At 41.1% G+C, this 23,338-nt stretch overlaps 1 protein-coding gene across 10 annotated transcripts in view; it reads left to right on the top strand.

The window, feature by feature from the left end:
• ITGAM (integrin subunit alpha M) overlaps window positions 1-20,992 on the top strand; it is a 43,172-nt gene extending 22,180 nt beyond the window's left edge. For 4 of the 10 annotated variants that reach the window (XM_049638702.1, XM_049638700.1, XM_049638707.1 and 1 more), the window contains 17 exons: window positions 7,907-8,047; window positions 8,137-8,349; window positions 12,426-12,556; window positions 12,651-12,814; window positions 14,942-15,096; window positions 15,194-15,325; window positions 15,834-15,907; window positions 16,124-16,265; window positions 16,357-16,479; window positions 17,024-17,103; window positions 17,367-17,450; window positions 17,797-17,872; window positions 18,437-18,544; window positions 18,730-18,813; window positions 18,947-19,060; window positions 19,147-19,248; window positions 19,474-20,002. In XM_049638702.1, coding sequence (XP_049494659.1) covers window positions 7,907-8,047; window positions 8,137-8,349; window positions 12,426-12,556; window positions 12,651-12,814; window positions 14,942-15,096; window positions 15,194-15,325; window positions 15,834-15,907; window positions 16,124-16,265; window positions 16,357-16,479; window positions 17,024-17,103; window positions 17,367-17,450; window positions 17,797-17,872; window positions 18,437-18,544; window positions 18,730-18,813; window positions 18,947-19,060; window positions 19,147-19,248; window positions 19,474-19,695 — 2,145 coding nt within the window. In that variant the 3' untranslated portion in view covers window positions 19,696-20,002. The other 6 variants (XM_049638704.1, XM_049638703.1, XM_049638705.1 and 3 more) reach the window with 4 other exon arrangements.
• The last annotated feature ends 2,346 nt before the right edge of the window (window positions 20,993-23,338 follow it).

Consider the following 23,338-nt stretch of genomic DNA (forward strand, 5'->3'; position numbering starts at 1 on the left):
AGGGAAATTGGTCTATAGTTCTTTGTAGTGGGGTGTCTGTCTGGTTTTGGAATCAAAGTAATTCTGACTTCATAGAAAGAGTTTGGAAGTTTTCCTTCTGTTTCTATTTTTTGGAAGAGCTTCAAGAGAATAAGTGTTAATTCTTTCTTAAATGTTTGGTAGAATTCCCCTGGAAAGCCATCTGGCCCTGGACTCTTGTTTTTTGGCAAATTTTTGATTACTAATTCGATTTCCTTACTGGTTATGGGTCTGTTCAAATTTTCTATTTCTTACTGTTTCAGTTTCGGTAGTGTATATGTTTCTAGGAATTTGTCCATTTCTTCCAGATTGCCCATTTTATTGGCATATAATTGCTCATAATATTCTCTTATTATTGTTTTTATTTCTGCTGTGTTGGTTGTGATCTCTCCTCTTTCATTCTTGATTTTATTTATTTGGGTCCTTTCCTTTTTCTTTTTGATCAAACTGGTTAGTGGCTTATCAATTTTGTTAATTCTTTCAAAGAACCAGCTTCTGGTTTCACTGATCTGTTCTACTGTTTTTTTGGTTTTGATAGCATTAATTTCTGCTCTAATCTTTATTATTGCCTGTCTTCTGCTGTTTTGGGGTTTTATTTGCTGTTCATTTTCCAGCTCCTTAAGGCGTAAGGTTAGGTTGTGTATCTGAGATCTTTCTTCCTTCTTTAGGAAGGCCTGGATTGCTATATACTTTCCTCATATGACCACCTTGCTGCGTCCCAGATATTTTGGGTGGTGGTGTCATCATTTTCATTGACTTCCATATACTGTTTAATTTCCTCTTTAACTTCTTGGTTAGCCCATTCATTCTTTAGTAGGATGTTCTTCAGTCTCCAAGTATTTGTTACCTTTCCAAATTTTTTCTTGTGGTTGATTTCAAGTTTCATAGCATTGTGGTCTGAAAATATGCACGGTATGATCTCAATCTTTTTGTAGTTACTTAGGGCTGATTTGTGTCCCAGTATATGGTCTATTCTGGAGAAAGTTCCAAGTGCACTGGAGCAGAATGTATATTCTACTGCTTTGGGAAGAAATGTTCTGAATATATCTGTTAAGTCCGTCTGGTCCAGTGTGTCATTCAAAAGCCATTGTTTCCTTGTTGATTTTTTGATTACATGATCTGTCCATTGCTATGAGTGGGGTGTTGAAGTCTCCTACTATTATGGTATTACTATTGATGAGTTTCTTTATGTTTGTGATTCATTGATTTATATATTTGGGTGCCTCCACATTTGGCACATAAATGTTTACAATTGTTAGGTGTTCTTGGTGGATAGACCCCTTGATTATGATATAATATCCTTCTGCATCTCTAGATGCAGATTCTAGATTGTCTGATATAAGTATGGCTACTCTGGCTTTTTTTGTTGACCATTAGCATGATAGCTGGTTCTCCATCCCCTTATTTTCAATCTGAAGGTGTCTTTAGGTCTAAAGTGGGTCTCTTGGAAACAGCATATAGATGGATCTTGTTTTATTATCCATTCTGTTACCCTATGTTTTTTGATTGGAGCATTGAGTCCATTGACGTTTAGAATGAGTACTGAAATATATGAATTTATTGCCATTATGATGCTTGTAGAGTTGGAGTTTCTGGTGGTGTTTTCTGGTCCTTTCTAAACTTTGTTGCTTTTGGTATTTATCTATTTATTTATTTATTTCTCTATCTATCTATCTATCTATCATCATCTATCTATGTTTTTTTTTTCCAGCTTTTCTCCCCTCAGAGAGTCCCCCTTAAAATTTCTTGCAGGGCTGGTTTAGTGGTTACAATCTCCTTTAATTTTTGTTTGTCTGGGGAACTTTTTATCTCTCCTTCTATTTTGAATGACAGCCTTGCTGGATAAAGAATTCTTGGCTGCATGTTTTTCTGATTCAACACATTGAATATATCCTGCCACTCCTTTCTGGCCTGCCAAGTTTCTGTGGATAGGTCTGCTGCAAACCTGATCTGTTTCCCTTGTAGGTTAGGGACTTTTTTTTCCCTTGATGCTTTCATGATTCTCTCCTTGCCTGAGTATTTTGTGAATTTGACTATGATATGCTTTTTGATGGTTGGTTTTTGTTGAATCTAATGAGGGTCCTCTGTGCTTCCTGGATTTTGATGTCTGTGTCTTTCCCCAGGTTAGGAAAGTTTTCTGCTATTATTTGCTCACATAACCCTTCTACCGCTTTTCTTTCTCTTCCTCTTCTAGGACCCCTATGATTCTGATGTTGTTACTTTTTAATGAGTCACTGATTTCTCTAATTCTTAAATCATACTCTTCTGCCTTAATCTCCTTCTTTTTTTCTACTTCATTATTCTCTGTAAGTTTGTCTTCTGTATCGCTTGTTCTCTGTTCTGCCTCATCCATCCTTGGCGTCACTGCATCCATCCATGATTGCAGCTCAGTTATAGCATTTTTAATTTCATTCTATTTTTTTTTTTTACTCATTTTATCTCCACAGAAAGGGATTCTAATCTATTTTTGACTCCATCTAGTATTCTTATTATCGTGATTGTAAATTCTAGTTCAGACATTTTGCTTGTATCTGTGTTGGTTAAATCCCTGGCTGTTGTTTCTTCATGCTCTTTCTTTTGGGGTGAAATCCTTCATTTTGTCATTTTGAACGGAGAAAATGAATTAATGAGGTAGAAAAATTAAAATAAAAAAATTAAAGTTAAAAATATTAAAATTAAAAAATTAAAACACACACACACACACACACACACACACAAATCTAATAAATGATGCTAGATCCTAGGTGTGTTTTGGTCTGGGTGTTGACAGTGGTTTGACAGATTAGAGAAAAAAAGCGAGGGGGAAGGAAATCGTTTGAGAATTTGAAAAAATGAATACAGTGAAGTATGCTAAAATGAGATGATGGGAGTAAAATGGAATTTGAAAAAATTTACACAAAAGTAAAGAATATAGTAGGAAAAAATTAAACAAAAACATTTTTAATAAGAAGTAAAAATGAAAATGAAATTTTCTCTTTATGTATTCAAGAAAAAGAAAAGAAACAAGAAAAAAGAGAAAAAAAATCATTTGAAAATTTGAAAAAGTGAGTACACTGTAGTAGACTAAAATAAAATGATGGAAGTAAAATAGAATTTGAGAAAACTTACATAAAAACAAAAATATAGTAAAAAATTAAAGAAAAATATTTTTAATAGAAATTGAAAATAAAAATGAATTTTTTTCTCTTTATTCAAGAAAAAGAATAGTGTAAAAGAGAAAAAACAAAGAAAAAGAAAGAAAATTGAACAGATGGACCTACTAACAGATTGAAATAGGACTGATATTACTTTGTTTTCCCCTATAAATTAGACCATGTAGCGCTTTATAGTCCATAAACTAAGCAGGCGGTGAGACTTGTGTTCTTGAAGAGTGAGGTTGGCCCAGTTGGGCGGGACTCAGTGTAACATCTCCATTCTCCATTAGATGGCGCTGCTAGCCTACTGGGGTGGATTGTTGCAGCATTGGTAGGTGCGTATGCTCATGCGTGGGAGCAGTGAAAATGGCATAACCCAGCTACCCAGTCTCTAGTATGGGAACTCTGTTCTCTCTGATCAGCAATCGCACACCATCCTCTGTCTTCAGCTTTCATCCACTCCCCGCTTCTTCACTGCCTGTGACCAAGCCCCAGGCAGTACCTCTTTCCCGAGTTTTGTCTCAGATGCAGCTGTTTTCCCCGGCCCCTTACTTCTGAAGGGCTGAGGCTTTGACCTGCTCTGCCCCTCTGTGGGAGGGTCTCACTGAGCAATGGTCAAATGCTGGCTGCACCTAGGAACGCCTAGCACCTAGGACCTGCTACTGATGGTGTCCCAAGACTGCAGCCAGGTACCAGCCTGCCCAAGAAAAAGTTCACGAGATAGTGTAGCAGAAACTTTTCAGGGATTATGGAAAATTACAACACACATCTGGCAGCAGGCTTCACTCTTAACGACCTTGTTCCAGCACCAGCAAATGTAGCCATTTTCTGGGGTCTGCTGGGACCAGGTGGTTTCAACACTCTCCACCAAATGTCCTTCCAGCAGTGGAACCGCTTTTCCTATATGGCCCAAGAGCCTCCTGGATCCCACTCTGTTTCTGGTGATTCGCCCTTCCCACCAGAGCACCACCAGGTATTGAGCTGCAGAGTTTCAGAGTTTGTGCTCCTCTTGTTTACAGTCTTAATGGAATTTAAACCCTTTCCTTTCTCCCTTCTCCTTTCTCCCTTTTTAGTTTAGTCCCTGTGGCTGTTTCCAATTTTCCACTTTCTCTCCAGCTGCTTTTGGGGAGGGGTGCTTTTCCCATGTTCTCCTCTGCCCCAGTCTCCATCCTCTCTCCACCCACAAAGGTGGCTCCCTGCCTGCTGCCGGCTTCTCTCTCCCTAAGTTCACCTCTCCACACGACATACCTGATGAATTCTGTGGTTCAGGTTGTGCAGATTATTGTGTTAATCCTCCAATCAGTTTTCTAGGCATGTAGGATGGTTTAGTGTTGGTCTGGCTGTACTTCACAGATGGGAGACACACAAAAAACTTCCATGCTCTTCCGCCATCTTGGCTGTAGCCCAACATTTGGAAATTTAAATTAAAAAGTACCATTTACAATAGCACCAAAAGACCATGAAAGACTTAGATATAAATTTAACAAAATGTGTATGATTTCTGTATGCTAAAAGCTATGAAACACCAATGAGAGAAATCGAAGACCTAAATAAATTGAGAGATATGCTGTGTTCATGGACTGGAAGACTCAGTATTGTTAAGATGTCAGTTCTCCCCAAGCTGATCTATACATTCAACACAATGCCAATCAAAATTCTAGCCACTTATTTTGTAAAATTGACAAGCTGATTCTAAGATTTATATGGAAAATAAAAGAAAGTAAAATATCCATAACAGTTTTTTTTCCAGAACTGTTTTAAAAAGAAGTTAAATAAATAGCACTAGGTATTTAGTGGAGAATTCATACACTACCTGATTTTAAGACTTACTATAAAGTTACAGTAATCAGGATAGTGTGGCATTGGCAAAAGGATAGATATAAAGGTCAGTGGGAAAAATAGGTCTGGAATAGACTGATGCATATATAGTCAATGATTTTAAATAAAGGCACAAAGACATTTCAATGGAGACTTCAGTGGAACAGTCACACATCCACATCAAAAAACAAACCAAAATAAAATCTCACCCATATGTGATATTGTATTAAGCTTAATTCAAGGGGCACCTGGGTGGCTCAGTCACTTAAGTGTCTGACTTCGTCTCAGGTCATGACCTTGTGGTTTGTGGGTTCAAGCCCTGCATCAGGGTCTGTGATGACAGCTTAGAGCCTGGAGTTTGCTTTGGATTCTGTGTTTCCCTCTTTCTGCCCCTCCCCCACTCACACTCTGTCTCTCTCTCTCTATCAAAAATAAATAAACATTAAAAAATTTAAAATTAATTAAAAATAGACCATGGAGCAAAATATAAAGTCTAAAATACAATAGTTGTGGAAGAAAACATAAGAGAAAATCTTTGTGACCTGTGTTAGGTAAAGAGTTCTTAACTATAACACTAAAAGCATGATCCATAAAGGAAAAACTGATAAATAAGACTTCATAAAAATGAAAAGTTTTGCTCTGTGGACACTATTAAGAGAATGGACAGGTAAGCTATAGACTGGAAGAAAATATTTGCAAATTTTCCTTCTTTTTTATTTTTTAATACATATTTTTAAAGTTTATTTATTTATTTTGAGAGAGAGAGAGAGAGTGAGGGAGAGGCAGAGAGAGAGAGACAGAGAGGGAATTACAAGCAGGCTCCACATTGTCAGTGTAGAGCCCAATATGGGGCTTGATCTCATGAACATGAGATCATGACCTGAGCCCAAATCAAGAGTCAGATGCTTAACCAACTGAGCCATCCAGGCGCCCCTCCTTCTTTTTTAAATTATGTAGCTGACAAAGGACTTCTATTCAGAATATACAAAGGATTCTCAAAAACGAAACAATAAGAAGCCAAACAATCCAATTAAAAAGTAAGCTAAATATTTTAACAGACACTTCACCAAAGAAGATACATGGATGGCAAATAAGCACATGAAAACATCCTTCATGTCATTAATCATTATAGAAATGCAAATTAAAACCACAATGAGATACTACTGCATACCTATTAGAATGATTAACATAAAGAAATAAATTGGTAATATCAAGTACTGGCAAGGGTATGCAATAACTAAAACATTGCCATCTGAATGAAAAATGGCATGCCTACTTTGGAAACAGTTTGTCAATATCTTATAAAGTTCAATATGCAGTTACCATACTAGTAATCCCACTTTTAGGTATTTATGTAGGAGAAATAAAAAGAGATGTATACATGAAAAACTGTATGTGAATGTTTCTACTGGTGGTATTCATAATTGCCAAAAACTAGAAACAATCCAAGTGTCCTTCAACTGGAAAATGAATCAGCAAACTGTGGTACATCCATACAATGGAATATCAGAAATACTGGAAATTTAAAGGAATGGACTACTGATAGACAGAACAACATGACTGCATCTTAAATGCTTTATTATACGTGAAAGGAGCCAGACGTGAAAGGTTACATACTATATAATGGCATGTATATAACATTCTGGAAAAGCCAAAACTATAGGGATAGAAAATCGAGCAATGGTTGCCAGGAGTTGGTGTTTGAAGGAAGAGGTTGATTACAGCAGGGTATGAGGGAATATTTTGGGAGTGGTGAAACTTTTATATTTTGATCATTGGTAGTGGTTACATGACTTTATGTGTTTTCAAAACTTATAAAACTATACTAAAAAGGCTGAAATAGGGGTGTCTGGGTAGCTCAGTTGGTTAAGTGTCAGAGTCTTGATTTCAGCTCAGGTCATGATCCCAGGGTTGTGGGGTCGAGCTTCATGTTGGGCTCCTCGCTGAGTGTGGAGCCTGGTTAAGATTCTCTCTGTCTCTCTTCCTCTGCCCTTCTCCCCTGCTTGTGTTCTCTCTCTCTTAAAAAAAAAAAAAGCTTGAACTTTATTGTATGCCAGTTATACCCTAATCAACTTAACCTAAAGACAAAAAAATCCTATTGACTTTAGGTTAAAGCTTAAATGCCTTTATTGGGACATTAGTGAGGTCTCCTTCAATTGTGTGTGGGGCAGAAATTAGATTGCAGTGAGTCATGTGTGACATCCTCTGCACTTTTCCTTCCTAGAACTTGCCCCCGTTTGAAATTGCTAAATACTCCTCCCTGTTTATCTGTTACTATTTCCCTCTGCTCCACTCTGCTGTACTGAGAGCTCTGGAGGACACTGTTTTTCCACCACACAGACTTATGCTTAGCAAATAGCAAATACTTGCTGTTGCAAGTATTGCAACAATGAATGAATGAATGAATAAAAGGATGAATCTTGTTGATGAATTCTACATATTGACATTAAACATTTTTTTAGAACATACTTTAAAAATTATTTTAAAAGATAGACAGTACTTCTCAATATCATGCAAAAAAATCCTGTAGCAATAGTTATTTTTAATCTAAGCCAGTTGATTCCTTACTAGCAGGACAATCAACTTTGAATTTTTTATCCCCGTCCCCACCCACAGATATTTATAATATATTGTAAAGATATCTTGTGTGCTCTTCCAGGCTTTTCTGTGTAGTTTCCAATCCAACTTCTTCTTTGCTATATTAATCATCTCCTTGGAACACCATTTGGGGTAAATCCTCAGCCAATGCCCATCAACTCTATATTTTTCTCTAGCTAGCAGTACACTCAAATGAGAATTTGAATCATATGGAAGATCACATCTGCTCCAAAGGGCTTTCCCTGGTTGAAATGATTTTTCTTCACAGGAAGAAAACACTCACACTTTGATTTTGGTGGCAAGAGATATATGTGTGATCCTGGACTCGTCTCTTACAGATTGGCTCCTACTTTGGGGCCTCCCTCTGCTCTGTGGACATGGACAGAGATGGCAGCTCTGACCTGATCCTTATTGGGGCCCCCCATTACTACGAGCCGACAAGGGGGGGCCAGGTGTCTGTGTGCCCCTTGCCTCGGGGAGTGAGTAGCTGATGGGGCCTGGGCTTGGGTGGGGCCTGGGCATGAGCTGGGAGTTGCCCAGGTTGGGACCTGACACTGTTTTTGTTCAGCAGAGGGCTAGATGGCAGTGTGAGACTGTTCTCCATGGGGTGCAGGGCCACCTCTGGGGCCGCTTTGGGGCAGCCCTGACAGCGCTGGGAGATGTGAATGGAGACAAGCTGACAGATGTGGCCATTGGGGCCCCAGGAGAGCAGGAGAACCGGGGTGCTGTTTACCTATTTCATGGAACCTCAAGACCGGGCATTAGCCCTTCCCACAGCCAGGTGAGGCCAGGTCACTGTCCCTGTCATGACAGTAGCCTCTTTACTGATATGTACTTTTCTTTCTTCTTTCTTTCTTTCTTTCTTTCTCTCTCTCTCTCTCTCTTCCTTGGTGTCCTTCCTTTCTTTTTTAACGTTTATTTATTTTTGAGAGAGAGAGACAGTGAAAGTGGGGGGAGAGGCAGAAAGAGAGGGGGACAGAAAATCCCAAGCAGGCTCTGCACTGTCAGCATAGAGCCCCATGCTGGGCTTGAACTCATGAACCATGAGATCATGACCTGAGACGAAGTCTGGCGCTCAACCGACTGAGTCACCCAGGTGCCCCTCTGTCTCTTTCTTAAAAAAATTTTTAAATGTTTTATTTATTCTTGCGAGGGGGGAGGGGCATAGAGAGGGAGACACAGAATCCAAAGCAGGCTCTAGACTCTGAGCCGTCAGCACAGAGCCCAACACAGGGCTCAAACCCACAAACCGTGAGATAATAACCGAAGTCGGGCACTTAACTGGCTGAGTTACACAGGTGCCTCTTTCCCTTTCTAATTCAGCATCCTCAGAGCTGCCAGATCAATTCTCCCAGTACTGGATTTTTAGAATCTTCAAAAATAATAACACACTTCATAGAAATTCTTACCACAACTATAGGAGGTGCATGGGGGCACAATCACCTCCTCTTCACAGATGAGGAGATTAAGGCTTAGAGGTGGTAAGTGGTTGGCTGGGAGTGTTGGGATGCAGGCTTTCCTTTCTTCTGAATCTCAATGTTGGTAGAGTGACCAGTAGTCCTGGTTTGTTCAGATCTGTCCCAGTTTTAGTGCTCAAAGTCTTGAATCTCAGGAAACCCCTACAGCTGGTCACCCTACAGGACTACATCTTCATGGGTTTGTGACCTATACAGCCACACAGAAGGGCCCTGCACTTGGTTAATGCTCTGCATTTTGTTTGTTTTTTTTTTTTGGTACTGGGTCCTGCAAATTATGTAGTCCATCTTGATGGTTGGTCACCTGAAATCTTGGTCACCACAACTGGTTTCCTCTCTAAAATGGCTCCTTGCTTCTTGCTAGATGGAACCCACTGTTTGGAGGGATCCCAGAGTCTGGTTCTCTCCCACCACTTCCAGCTGAGGCCATCTGGTCTTCTACCCTTGGATCTCTGACTTTTTTCCAGCCTTACCTTTTTCTTATGTTCTTTTTCTCTCTGTCCCCCATCGGTTCTACCAAATCCCTCACACCAGAGTTTCAATCTTATGAACGCATTAAAATTACTTGAAGGCCTTGGGACACCTAGATGGCTCAGTTGGCTAAGTGTCCGACTTCAGTTCAGATCATGATCTCACGGTTTGTGGGTTCAAGCCCTGCATTGGGCTGTGTGTTGACAGCTCAGAGCCTGGAGACTGCTTTGGATTATGTGTCTCCCTCTCTCTCTCTGCCCCTCCCTCATTCATACTCTGTCTCTGTCTCTCAAAAAAAAAATAAACAGTAAAAAAATAAAATTACTTTAAGGTCTTAAAAGGCACAGATGCCTGGGCTCTGCTAATAAGAGCTCCAGTTTAATTGGTCTGGGGCAGTGTGCCAGCTATCAGTAGAGTTTTCCAGCACTATTTAGAAAAATTTCAAATTCACAACAAAGTGAAGGAATTGTACAATGAACACCCATATATTTACAACCTAGAATCTACAATGAACATTTGACTAAATTTATGTTATCACAGATCAAACCTTTTATTCATCCTACTTCTATCCATCCATCAGTCCATCTTGTTGTTTTAAACTACTTTTTAAAAAAAGTTTATTTGTTTAGAGAGTGTGTTCGCATGAGCAGGAGAAGGGCAGAGAGAAAGAGAGAGAGAGAATCCCAAGCAGGTTCTGTGCTGTCAGCGTGGAGCCTGACATGGGGTTTGAACTCACAAATTATGAGATCATGACCTGAGCCAAAACCAAGAGTCATATGCTTAACTGACTAAGCCACCCAGTGCCATTGTCCATCTTATTTTTAATGAATTTTAAAATTCTAATTCAAAATAAGTTGCAATGCCCCTAAATAGTTCAGTATGTTTATCATTAACTAGAATTCAATATTTGCTTACTGTTGTTTTTAGGATAAAGTTTACAGACAGGAAATATGCAAATCCTTTGCCACTCAGTGATTTTGATAAATGCATACACATGTGTAACCCACACCCCTATCAAGATATAGAATATAATCACCACTCCAGAAAGTTCCCTCATGCCCCTTTCCAGTTAATTTCTGACCCCACTCCATTCCAGAGGAAAGCACTGTCCTGATTATTTTCCACCATAAATGAGTTTTGCCCATTCTAGAATTTCATATAAATGGAATAGAATGAGATGCAGGCCCCAGTATTTTTAAGACACTTGTTAGTTGATGCCAGGGATAAGAAGCACTGCCTTACCCACTTCTCTCTGCACCAGGGAGCCTTTTTCTACACACAATTGTATGAATATTGTAATTAGGCATCTTTTCACTGACACCTGTTGCTTCCCTGTGTCAATGCAGTGTGAAGGCTCTGATTTTACTTTATTTTATTATAAAACCTTGACATGCTTGTATAAATTTATTAATCTAAAGTAAACGGTGAAAACCCTAGTTCCCTCTCCTTATCTGCATCATAACTCACTTTGCAAAGGAAAACAAAGGTAAGGGGAGGGTGCTTTATATGTACACACACACACACACACACACACACCACAGACCCAGGAATTAAAAACAAATGCCAAAAGGATTATCTTATCCTTTTCTACTGTTTACGATCTTATCCTTTTCTACTGTATGTATTTTTTTACTTGCTTTTTTCCTTATGATTGAGGATAAGGTTGGTCAGTGTTTGGATAAGTAAATATGCTGTGGATCTCCCAACTGTGTAATTTTACTTTATAGCTAATCACAAAACAAAACTTCCTCCAAACAAAATACAATAAATTTTTCTCAAAAAACGTTGAGGTATAATATACATACACTAAACACATAAATCTTAAGTGATGAATTTTCACATATCTGTGAACCCAAGTCAGCACCATTTAGATTTAGATATAGCATATACCCAGCATCCCATGCTTCCTCATCCTTCCTTTCAGTTAACAAAATTTGTAAAAAATGTGGTAAAATATATATTACATAAAAGTTTTCATTTTAACCATTTTAAGTGTACAATTCAGTGGCATTAAGTACATGACAAGATCACTTTTAAATTTTCTTTTTATTTGGTTGTTCTTTCAGTGTTATTCTTGCACATAGATTAAAGAGTAAAAATTGTTCTTATATCTCATTATGAAAAATAACAATCACCACACTCACACTGCAACTTCCTCTTCATTTTCCCTTCTCTTGAGGAAACTTTATTTCAGATTTTTCAATTATTGTCTATACTCCCCAATAAGATGATTATTTTGCTGCTTCTTGACTTTTATTTTAGCATTGACTTCCCTCTATGAGAGGTGAGCTCTCTTTCAGAGGGCTTGCCCCCTCGGCCCTTTCACCTCTTTGCCCCACTCCTTACATTTATATGAGAATTTTGGTAGATCGATATTCAGTGTTTGCATTATTTTGACATGTCAATGATATTAGGTGAGTCAAATAGCATGCTATGTCACTTCTTTCCTTTTTTTAAAAGTTTTTTAAATATGTTTCATCATTTTGAGAGAGAGAGAGAGAGAGAGAGAGAGAGAACATGAGCAGGGGAGGGGCAGAGGGAGAGGGAGAGAGAATGTCAAACAGGCTCCACATGGTCACCACAGAGCCTGGCGTGGGGTTCAGTCCCACGAACTGTGAGATCTTGACCTGAGCCAAAATCAAGTGTTGGACATTAAACCACCCAGGTGCCCCTGTCATTTCTTTCCTGTAAAACTTTGTCCTGGAAAACCTAGGTGATTGATGGAAACTTTGGGTATCATCTCAAGGCTGTGGTCTAAAGCTGAATGGTTGCTCTAATTCCCTGAGAAGTTATAAGAGATGAGACTTGAGTGGAACCCAGACAATCTGTCCTCTTGGGTCACTCTGGGTAACCGAGTTACACACTTCCCTATTCTTTCCCACTCCCTTTCTCTCCTCTTTTCTACCTTCAGCGGATTGAAGGCTCCCAGCTCTCCCCCACACTCCAATATTTTGGTCAGTCACTGAGTGGGGGCCAGGACCTCACAATGGATGGACTTGTGGACCTGGCTATAGGAGCCCAAGGCCATGTACTGCTGCTTAGGTAAGAAATTCTTTTATAGCACACCAAATATCTTCCCTTTCAGGAGTGTCTTTGCTGTCTGAAGGCCCCTGATGGTCCTCTGGTGTCCCTACAGATCCCAGCCTGTGCTGAGACTTGAGGTTACCATGGAGTTCACACCCAAAGAAGTGGCAAGGAATGTGTTTGAGTGCCGTGCAAAGGTGGTGAAAGGTCAGACTGCTGGGGAGGTTAGAGTTTGCCTTCATGTCCGCAAGAATACACGGGACAGGCTAAGAGAAGGTGAGGCTGGGTAGGTAAGTCTGAAAGAGTTAAATAACTGGAGATATTGATGGGTGGCCCAGTGCAGTCTTCCCAGCCTTCTGGCAGTCCAGAACAAACTTCCACAGGCTTCTACAGCCTTTTCGAAGCTTGGCTGGAGTGAGAAGACAGTTCCCTGACTGGGTACAGAGGCCCAGAAAACCTCACCAGAAGTGAGCATGTGGCACTCCTTTATTCTCTCAGTTCTCCAGAGAAACAATGGCCCCACATCTGTGAACTAACCAGGATTTTTTTTTAAGTCAAGAGATAACTCATTTAAAGGGCAGGTTGGGTTGATGAAGCTAAACACAAATTCAGAAAACATTTAGGCATGGCATTTTATCACAACTAACTTGACTTCTCCTTGTCTCTAATCTGAAAGAGTGGCATTGTGCTGGGTGTGGGGGAATTGTAATGATGGTACTAGAGAGAAATGAGGGAATAAAATTAGGTTTCTAACAGTAATCTTACTAGGCTGAGGAGACAGTAGTCAGTTTGGGGCAGCTTGCATGGCTAGACATTAATATAAAAGTGTTGGAGAGTAAAGAATCATGTAGAAGGTGCCCCGAAACCTACATATAAATTCCTCTCAAGTCATAGGCTGACTTCCTCAGCAATGTATGTCTAGATCAATACTCTAAGAAACTCAGTAGAAGACAGCAGCCAAAGAGTTGTATAGAAGTTCAGCTCCCTAGTGCTGGAGAAACAGAAATTTGAGAGGGGTATTGGTAAGCAACTTGGTCTTTCTATTGGAACAATGTCTATTCAGACCAGCAACTAAGAGAAACAATAGACAATAGAAATAGACCCACAGGTGATTCAGAAATTGGAGTTATTAGGAATCTAAAAAACAACTACAGTTAATATCTTCAAGAAAAAAAGAGAAAATGATGGAGAACTTCAGAAAAGACCTGGAATTCATAAAACAGAGTAAAATGGAAACTATAGAACTGAAAAATACCCTGACTTAAATTAAGAATTCAATAAATAGATTTGATAGTAGGTTCAAAGTGGAACAAAGAATTAGTGAACTGGAAGGTAAATCAATTGAGAGTATTTAGATTAACACACAGAGAAAAGAGGATGAAAAATACAGAAAAAAATGGTAAGACATATGGAGCATGGTGAAAAATTTAATAAACATGTAATTTGAAATTGAAAGAAGAGAGAATAAGAAAGAAGCAACAAAATAGAGGGAAAATCTTTTCTTTTTTTATTTAAAATTATTTACTTATTTTGAGAGAGAGAGAGAGAGAGAGAGAGAGAGAGAGAGAGAGAACAAGCAGGGGGAGAGGCAGAGAGGAGAGAGAGAATCCCAAGCAGACTCCAAGCTGTCAGTATAAGCCTGAAGTGGGGCTCATGTGAAATCATGACCTGAGTCAAAATCAAGAGTTATACTCTTAACTGACTGAGCCACCCAGGTTTCCCAGTAACAATTTTTTTTTAAACTAATGAAAGACATCAAGATTCTCTGCCAAAACAAAGCAAGATAAATATAAAGGAAACCATACCATAGTACATTATACCAATGTGTATGACATACATTGTACCATTCCAAGGCACAAGTTACTGAATGCCAATGACGAAGAGAAAGAAGTTAAAAGCGACCAGAAAAATATACTTAGTTTTCTAGTATGTAACAGAACAGCTACTATTTTTTGAGTACTTTCTGTGTGGCAGGACTGTGATAAATGCTTTATAGACACTATTTCATTTCATTTCATTTTCACCACTGAGAAGGTACAATTATCTTCCTCAACTTGAAAATAAAGAATGGACAGGGTGCCTGGGTGGCTTAGTCGGTTAAGCATCCAACTCTTGACTTCGGCTCAGGTCATGATATCAAGGTTTGTGAGTTCGAACCAGCTGGCTCTGTGCTGACAGCATGGAACCTGCTTCGTATTCTCTCTCTCCCTCTCTCTGCCCCTCCCTTGTGTTCTCTCTCTCTCTTTCAAAATAAATATACAAATTTAAAAAAATTAAAAAAAAAAAAGGAATGGAGACTCAAAGAGGTCAGGTAGCATGCCCAAAGTAGAGCTGGGCCTCAAACTCATGCTTGTCTGACTCCAAAGCTGGGATCCTCACTACCATGCTGCCCTGCCCCTTCAGGAGAGATTCAGAGCAACATCACATATGACTTGGCTCTGGACCCAACTCTCCCACATCCCCGAGTTGTCTTTGATGAGACAAAGAACAGCACACGCAGACAGACAAGAATCTTGAGGCTGAATCAAGAATGTGAGACCCTAAAGCTACTGTTACCGGTGAGCAAGGGTTGGCCACACTCCTGGGTCCTCCATGCATGGGGTGGGTTTGGGAATCTAAGGAGGGCAAACCCTCAAACCCCCTACTATCTCTCAGTATTGTGTAGAGGATTCAGTGAACCCCATCATCCTGCACTTCAACTTCTCTCTGGTGGGGAAACCCTTGTCCTTATTCGGGAACCTCCAGCCAGTGCTGGCTGTGGATGCTCAGAGACTCTTCACAGCTTTGGTGAGTTCTGGAGTTGGGGTCCTTCAGGGTCATGGAAGACACCAGAGGCCAAGATTGTTGAAGAACATTTTATTTCATTTCACATAATTTTATTTCAATATTTTATTTTATTTTGAATTAAATTTTAGTTAACATACAGTGCAATATTGGTTTCAGGAGTAGAATTGAGTGATTCATCACTTACATACAACATCCAGTGCTCATCACAAGTTCCCTCCTTAATACCCATGACCCTTCTAGTCCATCTCCCACTCACTTCCCTCCATCAACCCTCAGTTTATTCTCTGTCATTAAGATTCTCTTGCGATTTGTTTCTCTCTCTTCTCTCCCCATCCCCTTCCCATATGCTCATCTGTTTTTTTTAAGTTCCACATATAAGTGAAATCATATGGTATTTGTCTTTCTCTGATTGACCTATTTTACTTAGCATAATACACTCTAGCTCAATATTTTATTGTTTCATTTTATTCTTTCCTTTTCTTTCATCATACTTTATTTTTTTTTGTAGTTTCCTTTTGAGCAGAATTGTGGCAGTGACAACATTTGCCATGATGACCTCAGCATCACCTTCACTTTTATGGGGTGAGTTTCTTTTCCTCACTGCTACCTGAAAATCTGCACCACAACCTGGTGCTCTGTTCTGGCCTCTGAGGGAGCCTGGAACAGAGCAGCTGCTTTGGAGGTGTTTGTGTGGTTGCCCCATCCACTGTCTTCTCTCTCCAAGAGTCTGTGCCACCAGAGTAGGCTTGCCACATGGAGGGCCTCAGCGTCTCATGGCCTGGCTTGTTCTTTCCACAGTCTGGATACCCTGGTGGTGGGTGGTCCCCGAGACCTGAATGTGACAGTGACTGTGAGAAACCAGGGCGAGGACTCCTACAGGACTCAAGTTACCTTCTTCTACCCACCTGGCCTGTCCTATAGGAGGAAGTCAGTGACCCAGGTAGTCAAATCCTTCTCAGGCTCTGACTTTGCTTTCCTTGTCCCCACAGGTTCTGGTTCACATCACCATCTTTGTCTCCCTTGCCTTCCAGAAGCAGCGCTCACAGCGACCATGGCGCCTGACTTGTGAGTCTGAAGACTCCACCAATGGGCCAGAGGCTTTGAAGAATAGCAGCTGCAACATAAGCCACCCCATCTTCCCAAACTACTCAGAGGTCGGGCTGCTGTCCCCCTCTCCCTTTCTCTTTTGCCTTTTTCTGAATGCTTTTCTTATTTTTTAAAAGTAGAGGGTCCTTTTTTGTTTTGAAAAATAGCTTTACTGAGATACAATTCATATACCATACAATTTACCTATTTCAAGCAGACAATTGGGTGGCTTTTTAGTATGTTCACAGAGTTACATATTCATCACCATGATCAATTTTAGAATATTTTATTACCTTGAGAAAAGACGCTGCTCTCCTCAGCCATCAACTCTAGTCCTCTCATTTCTCCAAGCTCTAGGCAACCACTAATGTATTTTCTGTCTCTAGGTTCACCTATTCTGGACACTTCATATAAATGGGATTATATTGTATGTAGTCATGTTTTCAAGGATCATGTATATTTGCAGCATCTATCAATATTTTATTTCTTTTTACTGTTGCATAGTATCCTGTTGTATGGAAGCACCACATTTTATTTATCCATTCTTTAGTTGATAGACATTTAAGTTGTTTCTTCTATTCTTTTCACTATCTCTCCTCTCTCTAACTCCAGATCACCTTTAATATCACATTTGGTGTGGAATCTGATGCTTTCTTTGGAAACAGACTACTACTCAAGGCCAATGTGACCAGGTGTGCTGTGCCTATCTTACCCCTTTGAGCCCCCAACCCCCTGCCCAGGATGGACCACTGCCCTCTCCCCACTGGTTCTCTCCTCAGCTTAGTCAGTTATTTATTCATTCATTCAATAAATACCAACTGAGCACTCACCATGTGCCAGGCATTGTGCCCAGTGCTGGTGAGACAGTGATGGACAAGACAGCTGTGGTTCCTGCCATTACAGAGATTATAATTTAGTGGAAATATACACAGGAAAGCTCTCTGTTTCCCTTTAGTGAGAACAACACAACTAAGACCAACAAAACCGAATTCCAGCTGGAGTTGCCTGTGAAATACACTGTCTTCGTGGTGGTCACCAGGTGCTGGCTTCTAGGGCTTTAGCTCTGCCTTTACCATTATGCTGGACATGACCCATTGTGTATTTGTGTGTGTGAGTCTATGCACATGAGTGCCTGTGTATATGTGTCTAGTTTATATGTGCCTGGGAGTGTATTTGTGCCTGTGTGCATATGTGTGTGTGTAACCCAAGCTAGCACATCCTGTGTGTCTGACACACATCCCCCCTGCTTACCGCCCCACTGGCACCTTCTCAGGGCAGCATTACCCATGTACTTGTTCACTCCCTTACATACTTAGTCCAAGACTCCTTCTCAGGACACCTCTGATGTCCTGACACCTCCTGTACTTTCTTCTTTCTCCCATCAGCCATGAAGTCTCCACCAAATATCTCAACTTCATAGCCTCAGAGAAGACCAGCCACATTATAAAGCACCAGTATGAGGTGGGGAGCTGAGAAGGATGACAGGGAGGGAAATCAATGTGCTGGGAATGCAATAATGGGAAATAATGATGGGATACATGCCTCAGGTGCCTACTATGTTCTGGGCTCTGTTCCAAGTTTACTTTCACCCTATACACACAGAACCACACACACACACACACACACACACACACATACGCACACACATACGCGCGCGCACGCACACACACACACACACACACCTCATTTTATCCTTACAATGAGTCTTTGAAGGAGGCACTATCATTATCTCCAGTTCACAGATGGAGAAACTGAGGCTCAGAGAAGTTAACAGAACATGGCCAAAGTGTCCCCACTAGTAAGTGGAAGAGACACCACTTATTACCAACCTATCTGGGTCTTGAATGTGTGTTTAAGTGCTACAATTTACTGCATCCCAGAAAGCATCAAGAGGCAGGCTGCTTGGGTCTGTGAGGCCTTATTTAAGTGTACTGGGGTGTCAGGAGTGGGAAGGCTGATTCTAGTTGCTGGTGTAAGTGGAAAGGCCAGAGCTCTGAAGTCCACTGCCTTCTTCCCACTGTGAAGGTCAACAACTTGGGACAGAGGAGCCTCCCCATCAGTGTGGTCTTCTGGGTGCCTATCAAGCTGAACCAGGTGGCTGTGTGGGACAACCTCCAGGTCACCCTTTCCCAGGTAAACCTAGCTGGGCTTGAGAAGTGTCCTAACTCCTCCCTCCATAGCCCTGGTCTTTCCTAAAATCTCTGTTTTATTTTGGAGGCACTTTGACCTTTTCCTGGACTTAGGCCATTTCAGCCTCCTTAAGTCTGGATTCACAAGCCCTAATTTCTCTCTATTCTCATGGTGTCTCTTTTCCTCAGAACCTCTCCAGAACATGCAACACCACGGAGAAGTCTCCCCCCCTCTCTGACTTCATGGCAGAGCTTAAGAGGGCCCCAGTGGTGGTAAGAATAAGCCAGACCCAGCACTGTCCCCTTGTTGATGCTCAATATCATCTGTCAACTGAGTGGGCTGGGTGCATGAGCATTTTTGCATCCAGTTTCTTTAGTCACTTCTCCCCTTTCTTCCCTTCCCCAGAACTGCTCCATTGCTGTCTGCCAGAGAATCCAGTGTGACATCTCATCCTTCAGCATCCAGGAAAAAGTCAACATTACCCTCCAAGGCAAACTCTCATTTGACTGGTATATCAAGGTATGTGAGGGACAGGACTCAGCTGGGCATGGACACGATATTTCAGAGGGCCCATGGGTCCAGATTCAATCTACTCTCTCCTGTAGACTTCAGCAAACTACCTTCAGATTGTGACCACGGCAGAGGTCTTGTATGATGATTCGAAGTTTGCCCTGCTTCCAGGACAAGAGACATTTCTGAGGGCCCAGGTATCTATCTTTGGCACAGAGGGACTATTGGAGGTAGGAATTGAGGCTGGGCTTGTGGAGATCTCTGGGTAAAGAGCTAGAAAGAGACAGAGAAGGAGGAGTGGGAGGAGGAGTGAGGGCAGAGGGAGGGGCCAGTTATTGGGTTAAGTGGGGGCAGAAGGTCTGACTGGGGAACCCCTAGAAATTTGGGGTTCCCCTGATGTACCCTCCCTCCCCCTGCTACAGATAGAAACCAAAGTGGAGCCAAATGAAGTGCACAACCCTGTACCACTTATAGTGGGCAGCTCAGTGGGGGGGCTGGTGCTACTGGCCCTCATCACCGCTGGACTGTACAAGGTATCCCCTCTTCCTGTTTGCTCTCCTCTATCCTCACTGCTTCTTACTCAGCAGCTCATTATTGGGTTCAACTCACACCAAGTCACAGAGTCTCAGTTTCTTCAGCTATGAAATGAGAATATAAATACTACTTTGTGAAGGTAATTGGGTTAATATATATGTAGTGTACTTAGAATGGTCCCGGGTACAGAATGACCACTATGTAAGGATTAATCCTTCTCCTTGTATGTTTTATTTATTTTCACTTTCCTGACTCTAACATCAAAGCCATCTCTTTCTCTGCCCCACTTTCCCCAGGTCTCTTTATACTCTGTCACATTATTCTTTGTGCCTCCTGGCCCCTAGGTCTCCCCTCCTGTTCTGCATGGCCTTCACCACTTCCCTGACTTTGGTGGCCCTTACTCCTCTGTCTTTGCCTCCACAGCTTGGCTTCTTCAAACGGCAGTACAAGGACATGATGAGTGAAGCTGGTCCCAATGCCCAGCCCCAGTAACAGCTCCTTCCCCATTGAGTGGCCTCTCCTGCAGCAAGTAGGATTCTGGTTAGACCAGCATGCAGGTCCCCAGGCTGTTGGGCAGACTCCGCTATTAGGAGAGTGGGGTGGTAACATCTCAGTCGAAAAAGAACTGCTTGGGTTTCCATTCATGTGTGTGTGTGTTTGTGCAAGTGTGTGTGCAAGCATGTGCATGAGTTTTGTGTGTGACTCAGATGTCTTTTGCATGGGGATGAGTGCCGTCTGTACAACCTCTCAGGCAGAAGAGAATTGCTTAGGCTTCTTTGTGTATGGGTGAAGGTGCCATTGGGCCTTCCTCTGGACAGAAGTGATGGCAGATTTTGTGGGTGAAGATAAAGGGAAATGTAACAGATCCTGTTCCTGCTGAAGGAAGCAAGACCTTCTTTCATGGGTGAGGACACATATCTGCAGGATGCTTTGCAGCTGGATCAAGACCACATGGAGGAGCTGTGATGGAGCCAGGATCTGATTAGCCACCAGGAGCCTGTCCACTCATTCCATTCCATACTAGAGCTACATAAGGTCCAATGAGCAATGGTGCACCTCCTTTTATGTATGCATTTACTTATTATTTTAATATTACTTTTATTTTTTGGAAGGGTAAACCCATCGACAGAACAAAAATCAAAAGTTGTCCAAGCATGAATGATGAAAATTTTCCCTTCCATCCTGGTCCCCCTAGCCATTCAAGTCCTTCCTAAGGGGTTATAAGGTTATGTGTTTTGGGGTCTTCTTCACAAAGATTTTAAGCATATGCAGACACACACACACAAGCTTTTTTACACAAATGGTAATAGGTGTTATTTATACTGTTTTGCATCTTGCTTTATTCATCAATATGGCTTAGATGTTTTATATCAAGACATAAAGTATTTTTTTTCATTCTTTTATACAGCTGTGTAGTATCCCATTGTATGGAAAGATCATGATGTATTTAACCAGTTTCTTTTCGGTATATTATTTCCAACCTCTCGCAACTACAAACAATGATGAATTAATAAATTGAATATATGTAATTTTTGCATATGTGTAAAGATAATTTATAGGATATATTCTCAGAAGTTTGGGTTCTCCCAGAAACAAACTCAAGATAAGAATTTGAGTGAAAGAAGTTTATTTAACAGTGGCCCCAAGAAATAGGGGAGGGATGTGAGCTGGGAAGGAAAGTCATTCAGGAAAGTCATCCATTTTCAAGAGGGACCACTCTGAACCCTTGGAGCATAACCCTACTGGGATTTCTGGGAGACAGTGTAGATTGCACACCTCAACATTGTCCCACTTGAAGACAGAAAGAGATGAAATATGTATAGTTGACCTTTGAACAACGCGGAGGTTAGGGGCACTGACCCCTCACACAGTTGAAAATCCATGTATGACTTTTGACTCCCCAAAAACTTAATTACTAAGTCTTACTGACATAACATAAATAGCCAACACATAATTTACATATTGTATGTATTATATTGTATTATTTTATGTATTCTTATAATAAAATAAGCTAGAGAAAAGAAAATGTTATTAAGAAAATCACAAGGAAGGGGTGCCTGGCTGGCTCAATCAGTAGAGCATGATACTCCTGACCTTAGGGTCATGAGTCCAAGTTCCATGTTGGGCATGGAGCCTATTTAAAATAAAGATTAAAAAAAAATTTAAGAAAAAAAATCATAATGAAGAGAAAATACATTTACAGTACTATATGTATCTTCATTGGAAAAAATCCACATAAAAGTGGACCTGTGCAATTCAAACCTGTGTTGTTCAAGAGAACTGTCCACCAATTCTGCAGTTATTGGCTGAGGTCTGCTCTTGGTGGGGAAGGGAGTCATTAATTCTCTGGCACTTCTGGCCTGTCCTGAATGAGGACAGAGTGGGCTCTGGTGGTCAGAGAAAGAGATAACAGGTGCTGCTAGTTGGAAGTCTGACTGATGAGGCTATGCTCCCCTGGCAAGGTCCACAGGGATCTGGGCAGGGCACCAACAGCACTTGCTACCAAGGGTGTGTGCAGGTAAAGTTTTGATAGCTGTTTCTAGGTAGCCTTCCCTCCTCCCAGTGCCCATCTCCCATACCTTTGTCAGTGCAGTAGCCACAACTCTGGCTTCAGCATGTATCCTAATTCTCACACTAGTCCTGCTAAGTAGCCACCACTTGCTAGTTAATAACATTGCTATTTAATATACCTGAATTTCACTTATGAGAAAACTGAGGCTTGGAGAGATCACACTAATGGCCTGAGGTCATTACAGATAGGACTAGAATGGATCTGGGATTCAAATCTGGTCTGTCTGGTTCCAAAGCTTTCCTCCTTTACTGTCCTGATGATTTTTGAGGAATCGGTGTGCAGCAGGGGCAGTCAGGAATGGGTATGCAGCAGGTACAAGTTAAGTGTCAGGAGAGTGACTTTTATTTAGCTGTTATAATAATATTAGGTGAGCCATATGAAAGTGCCAACGTGTTGAGAAAAATGACAATTTCATGGGGCTCATCAAAATACAAGAAAATCATGGTTTAGATTAACAGAAATGCAAGAAAATCATTGCTCAGATGGAAGTCTGTTCCAGATGTGATAGGAAGAGGGAAGGGATCTTCCTGTTTGGGAAGGTTTGGGAAGAGACCCCAGGGTAGGCAACATCTGAATCAAGTAGGGGCAGAAGTGTTCCAGTCAGGGGACAGCATAGATGGGGCTGGAGAGTGGGCAAGAGCTTGGGCAGATGCACTTTGTAAGCCAGAGTGGAGGAGTTCTAATTTTATTCAAAGTGCAATATGATGTCATCAAAGAGTGACTAATGAGACAATGGCCCTTTGTATCCTGGGGGTGCCAGGATACATGTGTAAACATGTCAGATGATTCCACATACACATTTAGATGATTTATTTATTTTTTTTAATTTTTTTTAACGTTTATTTATTTTTCAGACAGAGAGAGACACAGCATGAACGGGGGAGGGGCAGAGAGAGAGGGAAACACAGAATCTGAAGTAGGCTCCAGTCTCTGAGCCATCAGCCCAGAGCCCGAAGCGGGGCTCGAACCCGCGGACTGCGAGATCGTGACCTGAGCCGAAGTCGGACGCTCAACCGACTGAGCCACCCAGGCGCCCCGATTTAGATGATTTAGATACACATTTAGATGATTCCACACAATTTTCTCTCTGACTTTAAAATCCATTAAAAATGTTTTTTTTCCTAAGTTAAAAGATAAATGACCTTAATATCTGCAGAAGTCCTTAACTGCCCCAGGAAAGA

This window comes from Panthera uncia, chromosome E3, assembly GCF_023721935.1.
Source record: "Panthera uncia isolate 11264 chromosome E3, Puncia_PCG_1.0, whole genome shotgun sequence".
Classification (NCBI taxonomy): Eukaryota; Metazoa; Chordata; class Mammalia; order Carnivora; family Felidae; genus Panthera; species Panthera uncia.